The sequence below is a fragment of the Babylonia areolata genome, chromosome 32 (assembly GCF_041734735.1).
Source record: "Babylonia areolata isolate BAREFJ2019XMU chromosome 32, ASM4173473v1, whole genome shotgun sequence".
NCBI lineage: Eukaryota > Metazoa > Mollusca > Gastropoda > Neogastropoda > Buccinidae > Babylonia > Babylonia areolata.
In genome coordinates, this window is record NC_134907.1 from 22,084,250 (window position 1) to 22,106,749 (window position 22,500).

Below are 22,500 nucleotides of genomic sequence, written 5' to 3' on the forward strand. Positions count from 1 at the left end.
ACAAAGACATCACTACAGTACAAGAGATGGGTCTTCAGGACAAAGACATCAGCACAGTACAAAGAGGTGGGTCTTCAGGACAAAGACATCAGCACAGTACAAAGAGATGGGTCTTCAGGACAAAGACATCACTACAGTACAAAGATGGGTCTTCAGGACAAAGACATCAGCACAGTACAAAGAGATGGGTCTTCAGGACAAAGACATCACTACAGTACAAAGAGATGGTCTTCAGGACAAAGACATCAGCACAGTACAAAGAGATGGGTCTTCAGGACAAAGACATCAGCACAGTACAAAGAGATGGGTCTTCAGGACAAAGACATCACTACAGTACAAAGAGATGGGTCTTCAGGACAAAGACATCAGCACAGTACAAAGAGATGGGTCTTCAGGACAAAGACATCAGCACAGTACAAAGAGGTGGGTCTTCAGGACAAAGACATCACTACAGTACAAAGAGATGGGTCTTCAGGACAAAGACATCACTACAGTACAAAGAGATGGGTCTTCAGGACAAAGACATCAGCACAGTACAAAGAGATGGGTCTTCAGGACAAAGACATCACTACAGTACAAAGAGATGGGTCTTCAGGACAAAGACATCACTACAGTACAAAGAGATGGGTCTTCAGGACAAAGACATCACTACAGTACAAAGAGATGGGTCTTCAGGACAAAGACATCACTACAGTTCAAAGAGATGGGTCTTCAGAGAGCATTTGAAAGCGGCTGTGGAAGTTGAGCCATCTTACGCTGAATGGAAAGCTAAACTGAGACAGATGTAACAGCTGTGTTGGGTTGGGAGACTTTCTGTTGTAATAGCTCAGCTGATGAGACAGACATAAACCATTATTCGGTTTGGAGACTTTTTGTAATAGTTCAGCTGAAGAGACAGACTTAACAGCAGTATTCGGTCAGGAGATTTTTCTGTTGTAATAGTTCAGAATCAGTGGTCCACTGGGAAGTTAAGTTCTGTCACCATCAGATCACACACCCACAACGCACAACCAAAAAACAGAAAAGAAAAAAACGGTTAATAATCCTCAAACACAGAAACCAGTGGCAAGCAGTGGGTGTCAAAGTCACTCCCGTTTCAGAGGTGAACAGAGGGCAGCACTTGTGACGCTCAACAGTTAACTGCCCCATTTCAGAGATGAACAGAGGGCAGCACTTGTGACGCTCAACAGTTAACTGCCCATTTCAGAGATGAACAGAGGGCAGCACTTGTGACGCTCAACAGTTAACTGCCCATTTCAGAGGTGAACAGAGGGCAGCACTTGTGACGCTCAACAGTTAACTACCCATTTCAGAGGTGAACAGAGGGCAGCACTTGTGCAGCACCATTGTGATGACAACCACTTAACTCTGACCCATTTCAGAGGTGAACAGAGGGCAGCACTTGTGACGCTCAACAGTTAACTGCCCATTTCAGAGGTGAACAGAGGGCAGCGCTTGTGACGCCCAACAGTTAACTGCCCCAAGCACAGCAGGCTGTAAAAGGACAATCTTCTGGAGGGGCAATGAAAACAGATTTTACAGCCTGTTCATATCAGTCCATTGCTGCATTGTAGGTCAGCCAGCCAAAGGCCCACTATGGAACAGGGATCATTTCACGAATCTGTACATGGAAGTTGAGGATTTAATTCACACTGAACAGGTCTCCATGATTGTGTTGTTGTGTTGTGTTGTGTTGTGTTGTGTTATGTGTTGTGTGTGTGTGTGTGTGTGTGTGTGTGTGTGTGTGTGTGTGTGGATGTCTGAGAAGTGGAGAAGGAGGAGCAGAAGTGGAGGAGGAGGAAGAAGAAGAAGATGAAGAATGCCAGAGAAACTAATGGACAGATTTCAGATCTCTCTGATACCTCCAACCAGTGCACACACACACACACACACACACTCAGTATAACATTGTTGTGATGCCACCAGACCGAGACAATGCCGTCACTGTGTAAACGACAAAGTACTGCTAAACAATGCCAGCGACCAGAGAGGTGACTGACTGGACAACCCCAGCGTGTGGGTCAAAGTGCAGTGTCCTGCCCCACAGGAAACCCACTGTCATCGCACTCTCCACTTCCTGTGCCAACAGAATCGCACACACCATCATACACGTCGTTCTGTGTTTAGTGGAGAGTGGTGGCACAGCGTCCCCCCGCCTACCAAGCCAGGGAATCTGAGCGCATGGAATCAAATCCCCAGAATGTTCTCCCCCTTCCACTAAACCTTGAGTAGTGGTCTGAACGCTAGTCATTCAGATGAAACAATCAACCCAAGTTCCATGTGCAGCATGCTCTAGGCACACTTAAAGGATTCTTTCTGGCAAAATTCTCAGAAAAAAAAAATCCACTTTTGATTGTAAAACAAATACACTTGCAGACAGAAAAAAGTAGAACAAAAAAAAAGGGGGAGGGCGGTGGGGGGTGGAAGTGGGGGGGGGGGGTAGTGCTGCACTGCAGTGACAGGCTCTCCCCAGGGGTAGCAGCACAAGTTGTGATGAGAACATATGGAGTGATAGCCTAGAGGTAACACGTCCGCCTCGGAAGCGAGAGAATCTGAGCGCACTGGTTTGAATCACAGCTCAGCCGCCGATATTTTCTCCCCCTCCACTAGACCTTGAGTGGTGGTATGGACGCTAGTCATTTGGATGAGACTATAAACCGAGGTCCCGTGTGCAGCATGCACTTAGCGCACGTAAAAGAACCCATGGCAACAAAAGGGTTGTTCCTGGCAAAACTGTATAGAAAAATCTACTTCGATATGAAAAACAAATAAAACTGCATGCAGGAAAAAATACCAAAAAAAAAAAAGGGTGGCGTTGTTGCGTAGCGCTGCACTCTCCCTGGGGACAGCAGCCCAAATTTCACACAGATAAATCCGTTGTGATAAAAAGAAATACAAATACAAACAAAAAGTAAAAAGTAATAAATAATAATACAAAACCCTGTCTCCTCTCCACAACACAGTATACAGTCTTAAATGCAACACCAACATGTTTTGGTTTTTTCCCCCTCTCTCCTTTTCAACAGAATTTTACTCAGAGCCACTCTCTTACTGACAGGGGTCCTGTAATCTCTTGCTGCCAGGGGTCCTGTAATCTGTAATCTCTTGCTGCCAGGGGTCCTGTAATCTGTAATCTCTTGCTGCCAGGGGTCCTGTAATCTCTTGCCGCCAGGGGTCCTGTAATCTCTTGCCGCCAGGGGTCCTGTAATCTGTAATCTCTTGCCGCCAGGGGTCCTGTAATCTGTAATCTCTTGCTGCCAGGGGTCCTGTAATCTGTAATCTCTTGCTGCCAGGGGTCCTGTAATCTCTTGCCGCCAGGGGTCCTGTAATCTGTAATCTCTTGCCGCCAGGGGTCCTGTAATCCCTGCTGCCAGGGGTCCTGTAATCTGTAATCTCTTGCCGCCAGGGGTCCTGTAATCTGTAATCTCTTGCTGCCAGGGGTCCTGTCCTGTAATCTCTTGCCGCCAGGGGTCCTGTCCTATAATCTCTTGCCGCCAGGGGTCCTGTCCTATAATCTCTTGCTGACAGGGGTCCTGTAATCTCTTGCCACCAGGGGTCCTGTCCTGTAATCTCTTGCTGACAGGGGTCCTGTCCTGTAATCTCTTGCTGACAGGGGTCCTATCCTGTAATCTCTTGCTGACAGGGGTCCTGTAATCTCTTGCTACCAGGGGTCCTGTAATCTCTTGCTTGCCACCAGGGGTCCTGTAATCTCTTGCCACCAGGGGTCCTGTAATCTCTTGCTTGCCACCAGGGGTCCTGTAATCTCTTGCTTGCCACCAGGGGTCCTGTAATCTCTTACCGCCAGGGGTCCTGTAATCTCTTGCTTTTGCTCCCAGGGGTCCTGTAATCTCTTGCTGCCAGAGGTCCTGTATCCTGTAACCTTCTGTGTCCACTGCATCCTGCTGACAGGCCCTTGTTTTTATCCTGTCGTCTCAAAGTCCTGTAGTTAACTAGACCACCCCTGCTCTGAACATAGAGGAGACAGTGCAATACAAATCCCATTCTATGACTACACTCTAAAAGTACAATTAGCACATACTTCTTTGATCCAAAGGGAATTCTCTTTACCACATATATATGAACAGCCATATGGCCCTTCTCTCTCTCTCTCTCTCTCGCTCTACACACACACACATAGCTCTCTCTTCCCCCCTCTCTCTCAATCTTTCCATGTCCATCTGTCTGTCTCTGTCTCTGTCCCTCTCCACTGCTCTGTGAATATTTTCCATCTAATGCATTCCACTCACGAGACCTCCCCCCTCCAGAAGAAGTGGAGAAGGGGGAATAAAAATCCCATTCTGACTGTAATCTGCAAGTGTAACGCTCATCATCTTGAATCCATTTGGGAATTCTCTTCACAATATAAATAATCCCTCACTCTCTCTCGCTCCATTCACAGCACTCTCTCTCTCTCTCTCTCTTGCTTTCTCTCAATCTCTCTCCACCCTCCCCACCCCTCTCTCTCATTCTCTCTCTCCAAGAGGGACCTTGTCCATGTCTGTCTCTCTCCTCTCTCTCTCTCTCTCTCTCTTCTGTCTACCTGTCTCTCATTCTAATTCTTTCTCTTTGTGAGAGACCATGGCCTGCACTGAATAAAATATGTGTCCATCTCTCTCTCTCTCTCTCTCTCTCTCTCTCTCACACACACACACACACACACACACAGAATTACCCTCTCATAATTCCCTTTCTTGCAGTAGAAGCTGGGTTCAAAAAGAAAGAAAAAGCAAACAAACAAAAAAACCCAGCATCATCTGAATTATGAACAGACGTCTGGTCCCTATAGCTTTGACATTAAGACTGAACCTCCCCCCCCCCCCCCCCATCCCTCCCAGCACCACCCCCCAACCCCCACTTTCTCCCCTCTCTGTACCAGCTAACCTAACAAATAAGTCTGAAGTCTGATGCATTGTCAGTGGGAATGATAACCCCTGACATTGAATACTGTCTGTCTGTCTGCCTGGTCCTCCCTACGCTTCTTCATCCTTTCTTCAACCCTCCTCCCCCAAGTGTCACAGAGAGAGAGAGGGAGATAGAGAGAGAGAGAGAGAGAGAGTGAGAGAGAGTGAGAGAGTGTGTGTGTGTGTGTGTGTGTGTGTGCACGGACATGTGTGTGTGTGCATGCATGCAAGTGTGCATACATGTCTGTGCATGTGTATACATACACATGTGTGCTTGCATACAAACACATATCTATCACCCCCACTCCTCATCCTCCTGACCTCCCCCCCTCACCCCCCCCCCCCCCCCACACACACACACACACACATCCATGTCAAATAGTGCAACAACTTGCAGGTGGGGGCGGTGGGGGACAGAAAAACTAGGTCAACAGACAATACAAATATTTTTGTTTTTTGTTGTTGTTGTTGCGGCACCATCATCTGCATGTTTCAGCAGCATCACTCCTTCACCACTCATTCCCCCCACCCCTTCCCACCCCCGCACCCTCCCCACCCCACCCCCAACTCCCCCCCACATCTGGGTTCCTTCCTCAGTCACAGTCCCAGCATCATCAGTAGTCCACAGGGAACCGTCAAAAGTGAATTTCTACTTGACACGGAATCCTGCAGTAACCACCACTACCAACTGACTACGCTCATCAAACTGATTAATTAATCCCGTTCATCTTTATCCTGCCTGAATAATGGGCCACCCGGCAACTTTGCAGTCCAGACTTTCCAACACGGTTTTTATGTTTGGCATTCACTTTAGTTCGCAATGCACTGATCAGAACCTTTCATCAAGGCTTTTCACTGGATTAACATTTCACAACCAGACTGATTCTAATTAATTAATGAATCAATTAAACCCCTTGACTACCAGGGAAAAAAAGCCAAAAAAACAGCAGAAAGTGGTGTTTCAAGTCATAAATCAATATCCACATCAACCAGCCAAAAACAGCAGAAAGTGGTGTTTCAAGTCATAATCAATATCCACATCAACCAGCCAAAAACAACAGAAAGTGGTGTTTCAAGTCATAAATCAATATCTAGATCAACCAGCCAAAAACAGCAGAAAGTGGTGTTTCAAGTCATAAATCAATATCCACATCAACCAGCCAAAAACAGCAGAAAGTGGTGTTTCAAGTCATAAATCAATATCCACATCAACCAGCCAAAAACAGCAGAAAGTGGTGTTTCAAGTCATAAATCAATATCCACATCAACCAGCCAAAAACAGCACAAAGTGGTGTTTCAATTTCAAGTCATAAATCAATATCCAGATCAATCAGCCAAAAACTGAGAAAGAAAAGTTTTTATATATATATATATATATATATATATATATATATATATATATTAAAACACTCCAGATCAAATGTGAGAATTTTCAGCCTTTCAGAGTTATTTCCCTTCTTTTGATGATGTCATCAGTGACATCACTATGGCCTTGTGTACTACAGCCATGGCAATAAAAGGGATTGTTTTAAATCATTTAGCCCTACGCTCAAACAATGCTCTGCTGTCAACCTTGTTTCAATTAACACTTTCCATGACCGCACACATAGGCATAAACTGCAAGCAAAGGGAACTTACTTCTACAGTATTTCTGGCTGTGTCCACACATGTCAATTTGGAGGGGGGAAAAAAACGAAGAAGAAACAAAAACACTGCTACTTTCAACATATCACCTGCATTTTCCCCCATCAGTGTGGCAAGGAAACTTGCTGAGTCTGTTAACTACCTGGGGCTGAATGGGTTAAGGAGCTTAATAAATAAAAACTGCTATTCCTGATTCACTCTGATCCTGTTACCTGCATTTTCCCCCATCAGTGTGACAAGGAAGCTTGCTGAGTCTGTTAACTCCCTGGGACTGAATGGGTTAAGGAGCTAAATAAATAAAAACTGCTATTCCTGATTCACTCTGATCCTGTTACCCATCCCCACCCACATTTTTTTTTTCAAGCCTGAAAGTGTGGGAAAGGGGGCAGTTACCTGGGTTTTTGTTGCTGTTGTTTTCAACTGTCAATCACATCATGATCATGTGCTTAAAACAAACAAAAAACAAACAAAAAACCAATGCAATCTTAAAACACACAAAAAACAAAAACAATGCAATCTTCAGCACATATCTCTAAAACCAAAAAGAAATATAAACTATGAAATCTCTCCTGAAACTTTCAGTCACCAAGCCCAAATCAAATATAGGATAATTTTCTTTTCTTAATTTTTTTTTTTTTTTTAATAATAATAATAATAATAAGATTAAAAATAAAACATAGCTGAAACACAATCCACTGTCTTACAACAGATGAAGACCTTTACTATTTCTGTCTCTCGTTTCTGCACCATCATAACGTTCACCTGGGAAAATGAGCCCTCCAACACCTGATCACCTGCAGTGTGGGTATCGGACACGGTCTTACTCATGGTATCTGTGGACGCAAACAGCTGCCAAGTCACATGACTGCTGCCTGTCTGTGAACTGTGAATGGGACCACCGTGCCTCCAGGAACATCACCTTTTGCTCTTGTGTTGTGTTGTGTTGTGTTGTAGTGTAGTGTAGTGTAGTGTAGTGTAGTGTAGTGTAGTGTAGTGTAGTGTAGTGTAGTGTAGTGTAGTGTAGTGTAGTGTAGTGTAGTGTAGTGTAGTGTAGTGTAGTGTAGTGTAGTGTAGTGTTGTGTTGTGTTGTGTTGTGTAGTGTTGTGTTGTGTTGTGTTGTGTTGTGTTGTGTTGTGTTGTGTAGTGTAGACTGTATTACTGACTCCATTACCAACACTTTTTCAAATCTTTCCAGGATTATCATTTTATTTAGTTATACATATAATTCCCCCCTCCCGCCCCCCTTCAAGGCCTGACTAAGCGCATTGGGTTACTCTGCTGGTCAGGCATCTGCTTGGCAGTATTGTATTGCATTGTACTGTATTGCGTTGCATTGCATTGTGTTGTATGGTAGGATAGGGTAGGGTAGGGCAGGGTATTGCGATTGTGTTACATTGTATTGCAATGCAAATGTATCATATTGTATTCCAATGCATTGCATTGTTTTGTAATTGTATTACATTGCAATTGCATTTCATTGCACTGTATTGTACTGTAGTGATTGTATTGCACTGCTTTGCATGGTATGGTATGGTATAGTATCGCAATTGCATTGTATTCCAATACAAATGCATTGCATTGCATTGGATCGCAATTCTAATTTATGGTATTGTAATTGCACTGTATTGCATTGTATTCTACTGTACTGTACTGATTGTATTTTGTACTGTATTGCAATGTACTGCACAGTATTGTATTGCATTGCATTGTATTCACTGCACTGCAGCGTACTGTATTGTAATGTATTGCAGTCTTTGTCACAACATATTTCTCTGTGTGGAATTGGGGCTGCTCTCCCCTCAGGTCCTGGGAGAGTGTGTCACTACAGTGCTGCACCCCCCTTTTTTCTGCCTGCAGTTGTGGATGTTTTCTATCAAAGTGGATTTCATACACCAAGCCCTTAAAGGACAGTCAGACAGTGGATGTGAATTCACAACCCCAATGGCGGTAAAAAGGTTGTGGGGTCTTTAACCATTAATATAGGTCAGGCATCTGCAATTCATTTTCCGTTGTTGTTGTTTTTTCCCCCACCTCTTTAAACTCACTCAGTACGGCCAGTCCTCTCTTCTCCTCTACACAGACCCCTCGGATGTCCAGTGGGTGTCTCAATGACCCAACCTTTAGCTTCCGTCGTCAGAATTGTGGTATTCTTTGTCAACATTCACCTCTTCAGTATAAGAGCCTTCCGCCTGCAATATTTTGATTATGGTAATTGGGGTGAAACGCTGTTAACGTCGTCTCTTTCGCCGTTCGTATGGAGAGAGTTAAAGCAGATGAGATGTAGACTAGATGGGCTATTAACAATTGTACATGCTTTGACACTTCCATGACACTGAAACTGAAATGGACACACAGACCAACACACAGATACATACACAGACACACACACACGCACACACATGTACACACACACACACACATATGTACACATGTACACACACTCATACACACACACATACACACACATGTACACATGTACACACACTCATACACACACACATACACGCATGTACACATGTACACACACATGTATACACACACACATGTACACACACACACGCACACACATGTACACACACACACGCACACACATGTACACACACGCACACACACACACACATGTACACACACACACACACACACACACACACACACACACACACACACACACATGTACACACACACACGCACACACATGTACACACACACACACAGAACACACTGTACACGCTCACCTTCCTGACTGTCCATGGTGATGGAGCTGTCACCTTTCTCACAACAGATAAATTCAGTCTCGATCAATCAGCAGTGGCCACACTCCACAGTTTCCGTAACACTCTTCACAGCAGCTGCGGTGGTGTCTTCAAGAAAACAATCTGCAATAACAACACAAAATAACAAATCATGTAAGTCTTCAATTGGCAGCACTTTTGTCTTCAACAAAACATTCTGCAATCACAACACAGTATCACAAATCTGCAATAGCAACACAAAATAACAAATGATGTAAGTCTTCAATTAGCAGTGCTGGTTGTCTTCAACAAAACAATCTGCAATAACAACATATTTTTTACAAATCATGTAAGTCTTCAATTAGCAGTGCTGGTTGTCTTCAACAAAACAATCTGCAATCACAACACAATATTACAAATCAAGTAAGTCTTCAATTAGCAGCACTGGTTGTGTCTTCAACAAAATAATCTGCAATCACAACACAATTACAAATCATGTATTCTTCATTTTCGTTCCACTCTAGAAACCCTCCGAGTGCCATAATATACATTGTTATCACACTTGTGCACTGACGTCACTGATGGCATCATCAATATAAGGGAAATAACTCTGGAGAGCTGAAAATTCTTCACACATCCAACCAAGAGTGGTGCATAGATAGATCTATCCCCAGACCTTTCTCTTTTCCTTTCTATTGGTCTGGATATTGATTTTATGATTTGACACACCCCGTTCTACTGGAATTTTGTTCCTGGCAATCAAGGGATTAGATGACATCAGAAGGGGGGAGGTGGGGGAAGCAGAAGGGGGCAAGGGGGAGCAGGAGAAATGGAGAGGGAGGGGGAGGGGGGAAAGGTGCAACTGTGTGTGTGTCACTGTGTGTCTGGGTGTGCACTTTCATGCTTGTGTGCATGTGTGCGTATGTGTATGTGTATTCAACAACAAAAAGAAAACGAACAGACAGAAAATCTCTTCTTCGAACATACTTTGTTCATGTTTGCACCTGAATGTTCAAGACTGTTGTGAATCAAATGATGTCACTTTCTGTTCAATGTAATATACATACCTACAAAATAAAAAAGAAAAAGAGATAAAACGGAAAGGGAAAAAAAAACAATCAACAGAGAAACCCCAGACCAAGCATTTCTGTTTTTGCTATCCCACACGCTGGTCTGGCGATGCCTGCTTCATTCAGTTTTCACTGATCAATGGGCGCTTTTCTGCTGCATTCTGGCAGTGTCAGCTAAAAATTGGACACCGTCTCCCATCCCCACAGTCCGTGGATTGAGTGGTGGCTTAGTGGTAACATCTTCACCTCAGAAGCAAGAGAATCTGAGCGTGCAGGTTCAAATCCTGCGCTCGCCTGAGTTTTCTCCCCCTTCACTAGACCCTGAGTGCTGGTCTGGACGTTAATCATACATACTGAGATGATGAATTGAGATCCCATGTGCTTTACACACATGGTGCATGTAAAAGAACCCAAGACATTAAAGGTGTCGTCCCTGGCAAACTTCTGCAGTAAGCTCCACTTTACAAAGTTACAACAACTGCAAATGTGGAAAAGAAAAGGTGGACTGCACCCTGGCAATGTGCTCTCCTCAGGGACAGCAGCCCTAATTTCACACAGAGAAATCTGTTGTGATGAAAAAGTACCACCAAAAAATGCAATACAATGCAGTACAATAATGCCAATCATGGTGTTCACGAAAGTGTTTCCTCGGCTCGGCAGCATGACTTAGCAAGAAGAGAACTGTGCGCTTTAAAAGCTGCAAAAACAAGTCATTGCTTTTAGTTTTATATCCCCCAAAGAGAAAAAAAACGAAAGAAAAGAAATGACTCTTTCATACCCTTAATGGTTACCAAAAGCTGTGCAAGTTCTATACAACAGCCTTCCTCTGAGAAAATTACAACAGCAGCATAATTTTGAAACCCAGTCTCTCGCACAATTCATAAACTCTCCCAAAATTCACAAGACATCATCCTAGCCTGGTAACAACATATCGTAAAATGTTTTGCGTACTATATCTGTATCTAGCATCGTAATCAAGAGAATCACCCCACTGGATTTAGAGATTGAAATCTTGGAAAGCAGCTTACCCCAGTTCTCTTCAACTGTGTAAGCAATCATATATAAAAAAATAATAATAATTTTAATTGTGAGCATACAGTGGTCATTCTTTTCTTTTCTTTTTTTTAACTGCCTCAACATCTGCACCGTTTCAGTAGCATTACTCCCTCACTGCTCAGCTCCCAGCAGACCAAAGGGAATCATCGATGTTAAGTCGCCAGGAGGCCACACACCACAGGAGACTGTACTACTGAGTCACTTTGGTGGTGTTCAGTGGTGCTTGTTCTTGTTTAATGTACTTAGCCCCTAAACCAATCCAAACCAACTAAGCCCCCTACTGATGACAATAATCATATGAGTTGTGGAGCCAGACTGGGTGAGCAACAACAGCATTGGTCATTCTTTTAATGACATCAATTTAAAATACAAAGAGGATAAAAATAGTGGGATATAACAAAATCCACAAAAAAGCAAACAACATCTGGGCAACTGAGATTCCCCTTACATTCTCTCTCTCTCGTCACACACACACACACACAAACTCTCTCTCTCTCTCAAACACACAAACACATGTCTACACACACACACACACAAACATACACACACACACACCCACACACACAAACCATGACCACAGGGAACCAAACAGGGGACCAGAGGTTTCAAAGGGTCAAGCTAACCCCTGTGGAGATACTGGCAAATGGACACCAACAGCAACAACCCATCAGTTACACACAACAATAACCCACCTCACCCACCCTCCCACATGAGTGCACTTCACACACACACACACACCACACCACACACACCCACATACATACACACTGACTCTCAGGACACCAACACAGGGGACAGCGGATTTCAACGGGTCCTCTAACCCTGGAATCTCACTCTTCTCACCTCACCATCAGTGTCACACAGCATACACTACCTCCCCTCCTCTCTCAGTGGTCTCAATCTCTCTCTCACACACACACACACACACACACACACACAATCTCTCTGTCGGTCTCTCTCACACACACACAACACACACAACATCTCTTTCGCACACACACACACAACACAGTTCTCTCTCTCCCACTCTCTTCGCACCACTCTCTCTCTCTCTCTCTCTCTCTCTCTCACACACACACACACACACACACACATATACTCTCTCTCTCTCTCACACACACACACACACACACACAAATACACACACAGTGACACACACACACACACACACACACAGAGTCACACACACACACACACACACACACACACACACACACCATGCAGTCCAGTGCTCCCTGATGGTCTATCAGTTACAGGAGATAGAGCACAAACTGGATTATCTGGATGTGGAAGCCGGCTGATGAGAATGGTCCTATGGAAGCTGGCTGCCTTCCCACAAGTTCAGCTATCCTGGGATCAATACAATGACCACCACTTGCTGGAAAGCAAAGGGTGTGTGTGGTGTGTGTGTGTGTGTGTGTGTGTGTGTGTAGTGTGTTGTGTTGTGTGCGTGTGTTGCATGTGTGTGTGTGCTGTTGGTTGTGTGTTTGATTGTGTTGTTCGTTCTTTAGTTTAACGTCTTTTCACTGTAAGTGATATTAGACGAGGGAAGGAAAAAATAGAGTGGGAGAAGGGGGGGGGGGGAATTACTGTGTACGCATACGAGTAAGTGAAAGTGTGTGTGTGTGTGTGTGTGTGGGTGTGAAAATTATTAAGTTTTGTTTTAAAAAAAACAAAAAAAAACAAAACATAACAATATAACATATTTCAAATGAAAAACTAACAACTATAACAGCGAACCAACTGGACTATTTAACAAGGAGTTGAAAAAGTCATACATTAGCAATGGACTGCTGAAGATCGTCAACACTGAAGATGATTTCAGTTCAGGGATTTGAGACTTGAACATATCACAAGTTGGTATATGATCGGCTGTTATGTGAGCACCACAGATGCAAGAAACATTATTGACATATTTTGTCCTAAAACAATTCATTTTCCATCTGCAGATTAGAGAAATGATTTGCCTCTTTGAAAATCATTATGGTAATGTTTTCCCATGAAACCATACATTTTCTTTATGTTCTTATGTAACTCTTGAGTTACCGGTGTGTTTTTCCTCAAACTGAAATTTTGACCATTGTACTTTTTCTTCCATGGTGTAACACTCCTGTAGTGAAAGCGAAATATTTAAATCTAACTCCTTCGTGTGTGTGTGTGTGTGTGTGTGTGTGCGTGTGTGTGCGCGCATGCATGTGTGTGTTTGTTTGTTGATGTTTTTTGTTGTTTTGTGTGTGTGTGAGTGCATGTGCATGTGTGTGGTATTATTGTTGTTGTTCTTGTTGTTGTTCTTGTTGGAGGAGGAGGAGGAGAAGGAGGAGGAGGTGGTGGTGGTGGTGGTGGTGGTGGTGGTGGTGTGTGTGTGTGTGTGTGTGTGTGTGTGTGCTGTTGTTGTTGGTGTTGGTGGTGGTGGTGGTGGTGTTGGTGGTGGTGTGAGTGTGTGAGTGAGTGTGTGAGTGTGCGTGTGTGTGTGTGTGTGTTTGTGTGTGTGCGCGCGCGTGCGTGCATGTGTGTGTGTGTGTGTTTGGAGGGGAGGGGTACATGTATTCAATTCATACTTTAGCTTCTTTGTGGTTTGTGCAAGTATATGCTGAAACATGAAAACTGTTTGAGTGATACTAATTTAAGTGTTGCTGGGGTGTAGCCCGTCCCAGTGGGTTAAGTGGCATCCCCCTCAAGTTATTCCTTCCCCGATTCCCTCTACATCCACACCCAGGCTGGGCCCCGCAGTGCAGTTCAAGTGCAGACGACCTGGGTGGTAACAAAACTGAAACTGGTTCCCCCCCCCCCTCCCCCCAAACAACCCCCCACACTCACTCTCTCTTCCACAGCCCCCTAAACCCTGTCCACTGTTCCATGCTGGTTTTTCTCATGTTTTTCCGGGGCATGCTGTTTCTCTGCTATCACTTCCCATGTTCCTGTGTATTGATTTATCTTTTCATTTTTATACGTTGCCAAGCCTGCTTTCTCAGCTGTGCTATACCCTCCCTTACCCTTAATAATCCACTTTATACAGCACCTTTCCATGTAAAACATGCTCGCATGTAAAAACTGACAAGTAATAACACATATCTATTTAAACACTCTGTCACCGTACTGAATGCGAAAGACTACTGTGATGTTTCTCAAAATTTGTGACACCAAAGTGTGTACCAATCCAACTGCAAGCTACACTACAAACACAAAGGAAAAACACCCTGCGTCACAAACCATCCTGTCTGACTGACCCAAAGCCTTTCTGAAACCGAAACCTCCGCCCCACCCATCCTCCCCACTGCTCACCGTCAATCTGGCTTAGTTAAATCAGTAAAAGTTCTCCTGTATGATACATTGATTGTCACTTGTGTCCGACAATGACCAGCAGAGCAGGAGAGGCAACTGCTGTGCCCCAGACTATCAGGGCTGGAGTTTGATTTATAATCAATACTACTTTACTAGTGGAGAGGGTTTTTTTGTTTTTTAACCCAAAGTACATCCCCACTATGCCCAGTCAAGGCTTTAGGACGGTCAACGTTGGAATGCCCAAAGGGCACGTAGCGCCCAAGGCTAGAAGTACTAATATATTATTGTGAGAAAAGTGAATTCAGCTTGTCCCCCCCCCCCTCCCCCCTCTCCCAGCACCCTCCATCCCCTCCTTTCCTTTGCGAAAAAAAACCCTCTAGACTTCTTTGGGTGTTTAACCTTCTGTCACACTGAAACTGTCAGTGTAAGACAATGCTCATCAACCCCTGGCCTTTACTGAGTACTGGATAAAGAGATCAGCCACACCAGGAATTCTAAGTGCAAAATGTTCTCTTTTTTTTTCTTTTTTTTTTTAAGTAGAGTCTTAACTATGTTAATGTTGGTTTTACTGAACAAAAGTAATAATACAATTTTCAGACGAAGGAGTGTAAAAGGGCAGTGACTGACACCATGACATGTAACTTTGTAAGCCAAATCTGTCTCAGATGACAGCCCGTCATTGACAAAAGACACACCATGACATGTAAGCCAAATCTGTCTCAGATGACAGCCCTTCATTGACAAGTGACACACCATGACATGTAAGCCAAATTTACATTTTCCAAGTTCCACAGCTTTCTTTGCAAATTTTGCAACGAAAAAAAATCTATTGTTCTTACTTCTATGAAGGAAAAACAACTTTTTTTTCATTAATAAAATTTAATTACTCACCAACAGCATAAGAAGATGGGACATAGATTATACAATGTATTCTTCAAATGATCACTTCATACATAGATTATACATTGTATTCTTTAAATGATCACTTCATACATAGATTATACATTGTATTCTTTAAATGATCACTTCATACATAGATTATACATTGTATAATCTAATGATCACCTCATACATAGATTATACAATGTATTCTTCAAACGATCACCTCATACATAGATCATACAATGTATTCTTCAAACGATCACCTCATACATAGATCATACAATGTATTCTTCGAACGATCACCTCAAACATAGATCATACAATGTATTCTTCAAACGATCACCTCATACATAGATCATACAATGTATTCTTCAAACGATCACCTCAAACACCACAAACACTTCCCAAACCCACACATCACCAGAGAGCGCTGGGGTCTTCAACAATGTGAACCAACACAACTTGTAACATCACTTTTCTCCTGAAAACAGCGCATAAAATTAGCATAATATAGATATTAGAAAAACAAAAAACACTAAAAAAGTAAAGACCCTTCCCAAAACACCACTTGCTGACTAGGTTTGCCCACCTACCTGCACTTGTGAGCCACTTGTACTGAACTGCACAGAAAACATCAGCAGGCGTCACTTATAAATAGACAGATCTATCTATGCATCCTTCATAATGCAATTCACCACACACTCCAGAGCGGAAGCATTTCTGCAAACAGGAACGAACAGCCCACAGGAGGAAACAAAGCCCTCCTTGTGCTGGGTGGCTCACGAGTCAACACTTTACCAGCTCCAAGTCATAATGATCTCAGCCACACACACACACACAAACACACATCCCAAATTTATCAGTTCACAGGAATGCCACAGGGTCCTAGAACTATTTTCTGCCACAGCCAGCCAGGGGTGAGGTGATGCTGGTTCCTAAAGCAGATACAGCTTCAACAATCACAATGCTGTTCCACTGTTAGGTCAGTACTGGACGGTTTCTCCTTTGAAATCTGAAGGGGGATGGCATGAGGGTCTGTTTTCTTTCTTTCTTTGCTTGCATGCTTGTTTGTTTGGGGAGCATGCTTCGTGAGGCAAATGGGTGGTTGGTTGAGGTGGGGCGATTGGGTGGTGGGGAGTGGGGTGATTGGGTGGTGGGGAGTGGGTGGTGGGGAGTGGGGTGATTGGGTGGTGGGGAGTGAGTGGTGGGGAGTGGGGTGATTGGGTGGTGGGGAGTGGGGTGATTGGGTGGTGGGAAGTGAGTGGTCGGGAGTGGGGTGATTGGGTGGTGGGGAGTGGGTGGTGGGGAGTGGGTGGTGGGGAGTGGGGTGATTGGGTGGTGGGGAGTGGGGTCATTGGGTGGTGGGGAGTGGGGAGTGAGTGGTGGGGAGTGGGGTGATTGGGTGGTGGGGAGTGGGTGGTGGGGAGTGGGGTGATTGGGTGGTGGGGAGTGAGTGGTGGGGAGTGAGTGGTGGGGAGTGGGGTGATTGGGTGGTGGGGAGTGGGGTGATTGGGTGGTGGGGAGTGGGAGTGGGTGGTGGGGAGTGGGGTGATTGGGTGGTGGGGAGTGGGGTGATTGGGTGGTGGGGAGTAAGTGGTGGGGAGTGGGGTGATTGGGTGGTGGGGAGTGGGTGATTGGGTGGTGGGGAGTGAGTGGTGGGGAGTGGGGTGATTGGGTGGTGGGGAGTACGTGGTGGGGAGTGGGGTGATTGGGTGGTGGGGAGTGGGTGATTGGGTGGTGGGGAGTGAGTGGTGGGGAGTGGGGTGATTGGGTGGTGGGGAGTGAGTGGTGGGGAGTGGGGTGATTGGGTGGTGGGGAGTGGGGGGTGGGGAGTGGGGTGATTGGGTGGTGGGGAGTGGGGTGATTGGGTGGTGGGGAGTGGGGTGATTGGGTGGTGGGGAGTGGGGTGATTGGGTGGTGGGGAGTGAGTGGTGGGGAGTGGGGTGATTGGGTGGTGGGGAGTGAGTGGTGGGGAGTGGGGTGATTGGGTGGTGGGGAGTGGGTGGTGGGGAGTGGGGTGATTGGGTGGTAGGGTTGGTGGGGAGGAAGTTGGTGAGTTTTTAAGAAAAAGAAAAAAGTACTGATTTTGTATGTGAGTGTGTGTTTTTACAAGCCTTTTTGTAAGCCTTTTTGTAAAAATCCAAATGGAAAATGTTATTTTTACAATTGTAGTATCTCATGCTATCATGTTGCCCACAAGACGATTTTCTGTGCATTTATTTGTGAGGGCATTTATGTGATTTCATATGATTTAATAAGCTGACATTTTACATTGTTTTCACACACATGCCACAAATTTATGAAATGGGAGTCTAAACCTGTGCATGAAACAAAACGGTGATCATGAAAAGGTGTGATCTGAGTTTTCATTTCTAACAAACGTCAAAAGAGTAACTTAATGAGGCTGTCTAACCACGAACCTAATGAGACTCATCACACTTTACCAACCACACCACCCAGCATTTAAAGTCTTCCGGTTCTACATGTGTGACAAGGACGTGACTCGACACATGAGATGGGAATGGCCCCAGTGAATCAGGCCAACAGGAAAAGGGTAGGACTAGGGTTACCAGGAAACGGGGAAATCTTCACCGCTTACACGCTTGGCATTTCGGCGGTGGCTGGGGCCAGCGACAGCAGCAACAGATGATGACAGAATACCAGAGTGACTTGGGCAACAGTAATTCAGTCACGGGGGTTGGTCAATCATCAGGCGGTAATTTCCCACATCCTTTCTGACTGGTGCAAAGTTACTACTGGTGAGCTAGCACTCTGAGCAGTGTCATCCTGATTCACCAATTCCCGATTCGCCTGTCAGTCAATTCGTGATCCTGACTTGGTTATTCCCAGTTCACCTCTTGTGTGTGTGTGTGTGTGTGTGTGTGTGTGTGTGCGAAAAGCAAAAAAGATGTACTGGAAACATTGCTTAAGTGTGTGCAAGTATGCGTGTGTATGCGCACATGTGTGTGCATGTGCATGTACATGTGTACATCACTTTCAGAGTTTCTTCATTGGACTGCTTGTGTGTGTGTGTGTGTGTGTGTGTGTACGTGTGTGTGTGTGTGTGTGTACGTGTGTGTGACTCTGTGTGTGTGTGTGTGTGTGTGTGTGTGTGTGTGTGTGTTAGAAAGAGAGAGAGAGAGTGTGTGTGTGTGCAAAGAGTGAGAAAGAAAGGGAGGCTGAGTAGGCAAAAAGTGGAAACGACAGATGAGAAGGTGGCAGCATGATGAAAAAGACGACGGAAATGGGAATCTGAGCGAATAGGACTAGGGCGCTCCCTCTGAGCCAGTCACATGAAGAGTTTGTCTCCCCTGCTCTGTGCTCTGCCCTCATCCTGTAAACCCTACCCACACCCAAACAATAATTTCTTCACTCCTTGTATATAAAATGCTCCCATTATTTTTTCTTTCCATACATGTACTTGCACCCTATCCCCTGTTTCACTTATATCTAATATTATTTCCTTTTTTTTTAATTAAATAATAACATTAATGAGGCTAACGTACTGTTTTGTATGTTTTTCAACTGAATAAAAACAAGTTGTTTTTAACTTTCTTCCATCCCACTCCACCCCAAGCTGAAAAAACCTTGAAATCCTCTTCAGTCTTTGCTCTCCCCCCCCCCCCTGCCCCCCCCCCCCCCTCCTTCCAGTCACCCACACACCCCTGCTTTTCTCCAGGCTGTCAAACTGTTTTCCTGTCACCCACACACCCCTGCTTTTCTCCAGGCTGTCAAACTGTTTTCCTGTCACCCACACACCCCTGCTTTTCTCCAGGCTGTCAAACTGTTTTCCAGTCACCCACACACCCCTGCTTTTCTCCATGCTGTCAAACTGTTTTCCTGTCATCCACACAGACCTGTTTTTCTCCAGGCTGTCAAACTGTTTTTCAGTCACCCCTCTGGCTTGATGAACACTTATAGTAGTATTGTACAGAACTACATGTAATGTATATAGATGCTGGCTACATATTCCCCATCAGTGTCAGTGTCACCATGTTCACTTTTGATCTGTGTGTGTGTGTGTGTGTGTGTGTGTGTGTGTGTACAAAGTGTCTCTATGTATCTCTGTGTGTGTGTGTGTGTGTGTGTGTGTATGTATGTGTGCGTGTGTGTGGATATGGGGTGGGGTGGGAAGGGTATTTGGTCAATGCATTCACTGATTCAGTAGAAAAAAATACAAAATACTTTCTACATTATTGATCTTTTTTTTCTTTTCTTTTTTTTTCTCAAGGCCTGACAAAGCGTGTTGGTTTACGCTGCTGGTCAGGCATCTGCTTGGCAGATGTGGTGTAGCGTATATGAATTTTTCCAAGGCCTCCTTGAGCTACTGAAACTGAAACTATCATGAATGCACCACCATCTTCCTACTAAGAGTATGACCACAACTGACAACAGTCCTTAATATGCAACCTGACAAATCAGATGTCATATCAACAAATGTAAATAACTGTGATATTCATTATTCCTCTTCGAGAACAACACCCTCCCTACTCTCCTCCCACCCTACCGGCACTTTACAATCACACGAAAGAACAGCTTACAAGTGAAAATTAAACAGCCCTTTAAATCTTATCAGAATCATTGCTGTGCCTTTCAATGACCATCGAACATGCACCAAGACCCAGCTATGCACTTGTAAAAACATAAGCAAATTAAACAATAATGACTGATGGGCTCATCGTAGTCTACTCACTGATCACTGAAGCAGACAGCTCATACCGACCTTGTTCCTCGTTTGCACACTGTCTCACATTGATTTGCATGCGTTACCAGCCAAGCGATGCAGGAAGTCTAACGCAATCATTTTCGGTTACCCCCAAAATCCAATTTGTTTCCTGGTGGTGATGAATTCTAGCAAATTTCCGACCTGTCAATTTCATAGACTACCGGCTAAAAAAAGAAATCAGTTCAACGTCGTCTGAAAACGTCAGAATCTTCTTCACTGAACGTAGTCCAGTCTTATTCTCGGGAAAGCTTTACAGCGAGGAAGGCTCAAAATCAGAAAAACCACCATAAGCATAAATTACACTACCATCATTTTTTTCCCCTGACATGGAACAAATGTACTTACTTCAACAAAGCAGAATCTCCCTGTACAACTCGCATCTCAACACAGACGCACATTCACGGATTCGAACTCCGCCATAATTATACGTCACCACGCATGCGCCGCGTCATTGGGAAGTGCATGCTTGGCCAGTGAGCAACAGGTGCGAAACACCGCGAAACGAGGATTGGTGTCACAGGGACCGGGGAAGAATGGACTTGTGCTCATTCTGGTTCGGGACCATGCGAGGAAGAATTATTTTCCTGTCTGATCAGACACTAGAATTCCCCTGAGATATTTGTGTCTATGACCTGATATTGACGGGAAAAGGCTGGATGCTTTTGTATATTGTGTTCAGATTTTGTACACAGTAATTCTAGTTCTGCATTCAACTCTATTCAACACATCATAGCTGAAAAAGTGAAAATGTTCTTTTTTTCTGTTTTTAATTCCTGCTGCATATAATTTTTTTTCTCTTTCTTTCTTTTTTTTAAATAATCATTATTATTATCATCATTATTGTAGTTGCTGTTTTTATTGTTGTTGTTTTTGTTAATGCAGCTTTTTTTCATCTTCTTTTTCCTTTTTTTTTTTTTTTTTTTCTTTTTTTTTTTTTTTTTTTTTTAAATGTTACATACCAGTAATTGACCCAATATGATGTTTCCTACTTGATAAGTTAGTGAGGCCCTCTCTCCCAAGTGTTGATGCCTGGGTGCTCAGTGGTACACAGAACGAGTGACAACGTGTTGAAAGTCTGTTTCTGTTTGACATAATTATTTCCAGTTTCAGTTTCAGTAGCTCAAGGAGGCGTCACTGCGTTCGGACAAATCCATATACGCTACACCACATCTGCCAAGCAGATGCCTGACCAGCAGCGTAACTCAACGCGCTTACTCAGGCCTTGAGGGGGGAAAAAGGTGAATAAATAATAGATAAGCGTACATAAATAAATAAATATTAATTATAATATAAAAAGGTAGCAGTAGTAGTAGTAGTAGTAATAGTGATAATAATGATAAATAAATAAATAAGACAACAATGATGATAAATATGCAAATAAATGTAAAACATGAAGACACACATTCACACATACACCCACACATGCATAACAGATATGCACCAAACATGCAGTTTCACAGATATGAAAGCACAGTCAAATACACATAAACGTACATGAGCCCCAACACACACACACACATACACACACACACACACACACACACACACACATTACCATTATTTCCAAATAGCTGTTGGTGCTTCTTCTTTCTTTCTTTCTTTTTTTTTTTTTTTTTTTTCTTCTTCTTTTTTGTCATTCAAAACCAACCAACAATCAACAACAACAAACAATCAAAAAAATTATATATAGCTATTAGTACATACGTAGTTTCTCCTGTGCTAGTACCCACAGATTTCCGGCTTGCCCTCAGTGAGGTCGGATGTGTCGCTCAAGCCGGAATCGGTCTGCCGACACAGCTCAGTCAGTACTACCAATAGTGAGAGGGCTTGTCATTCGTCGAGGACCTACTTCTCAGTGATCTTGGGATCTGCCCGGAAGACTTGAACCATATCAGTTTCAGTTTCAGTTGCTCAAGGAGGCGTCACTGCGTTCGGACAAATCCTTCTACGCTACACCACATCTGCCAAGCAGATGCCTGACCAGCAGCGTAACCCAACGCGCTTAGTCAGGGCTTGAGAAAAAAAAAGAAGAAAAAATAATAGATAAATACATATAAAAATAAAAAAAAAGAAAGAAAAAGAGAAGAACCGTAGCCAGTTCAACTGACGGCTGGTGCCTGATTGTACGCTCATAATGACTGAGGCAGGAAACGAATGATGAGCGCCCAATCCGAGTCAGAGGCACTGATGGAGCTGTCACTCAGTCC

At 44.0% G+C, this 22,500-nt stretch overlaps 1 protein-coding gene across 8 annotated transcripts in view; it reads right to left on the bottom strand.

The window, feature by feature from the left end:
• LOC143276450 (uncharacterized) overlaps positions 1–20,743 on the bottom strand; it is a 65,775-nt gene extending 45,032 nt beyond the window's left edge. For 6 of the 8 annotated variants that reach the window (XR_013053577.1, XR_013053578.1, XM_076580950.1 and 3 more), the window contains exons 1-2: positions 20,639–20,743; positions 9,281–9,421 (exon numbers count right to left, since the gene is read on the bottom strand). Coding sequence is in view for 6 of the 8 variants with exons in the window: in XM_076580950.1 (XP_076437065.1) it covers positions 9,281–9,296 (16 nt within the window). In the remaining 2 variants the exon portion in view is untranslated. Of the gene's footprint in view, positions 1–9,280; positions 9,422–16,160; positions 16,188–20,260; positions 20,280–20,638 lie in introns of those variants that run through there. The other 2 variants (XM_076580946.1, XM_076580947.1) reach the window with 2 other exon arrangements.
• Positions 20,744–22,500: the final 1,757 nt, after the last annotated feature.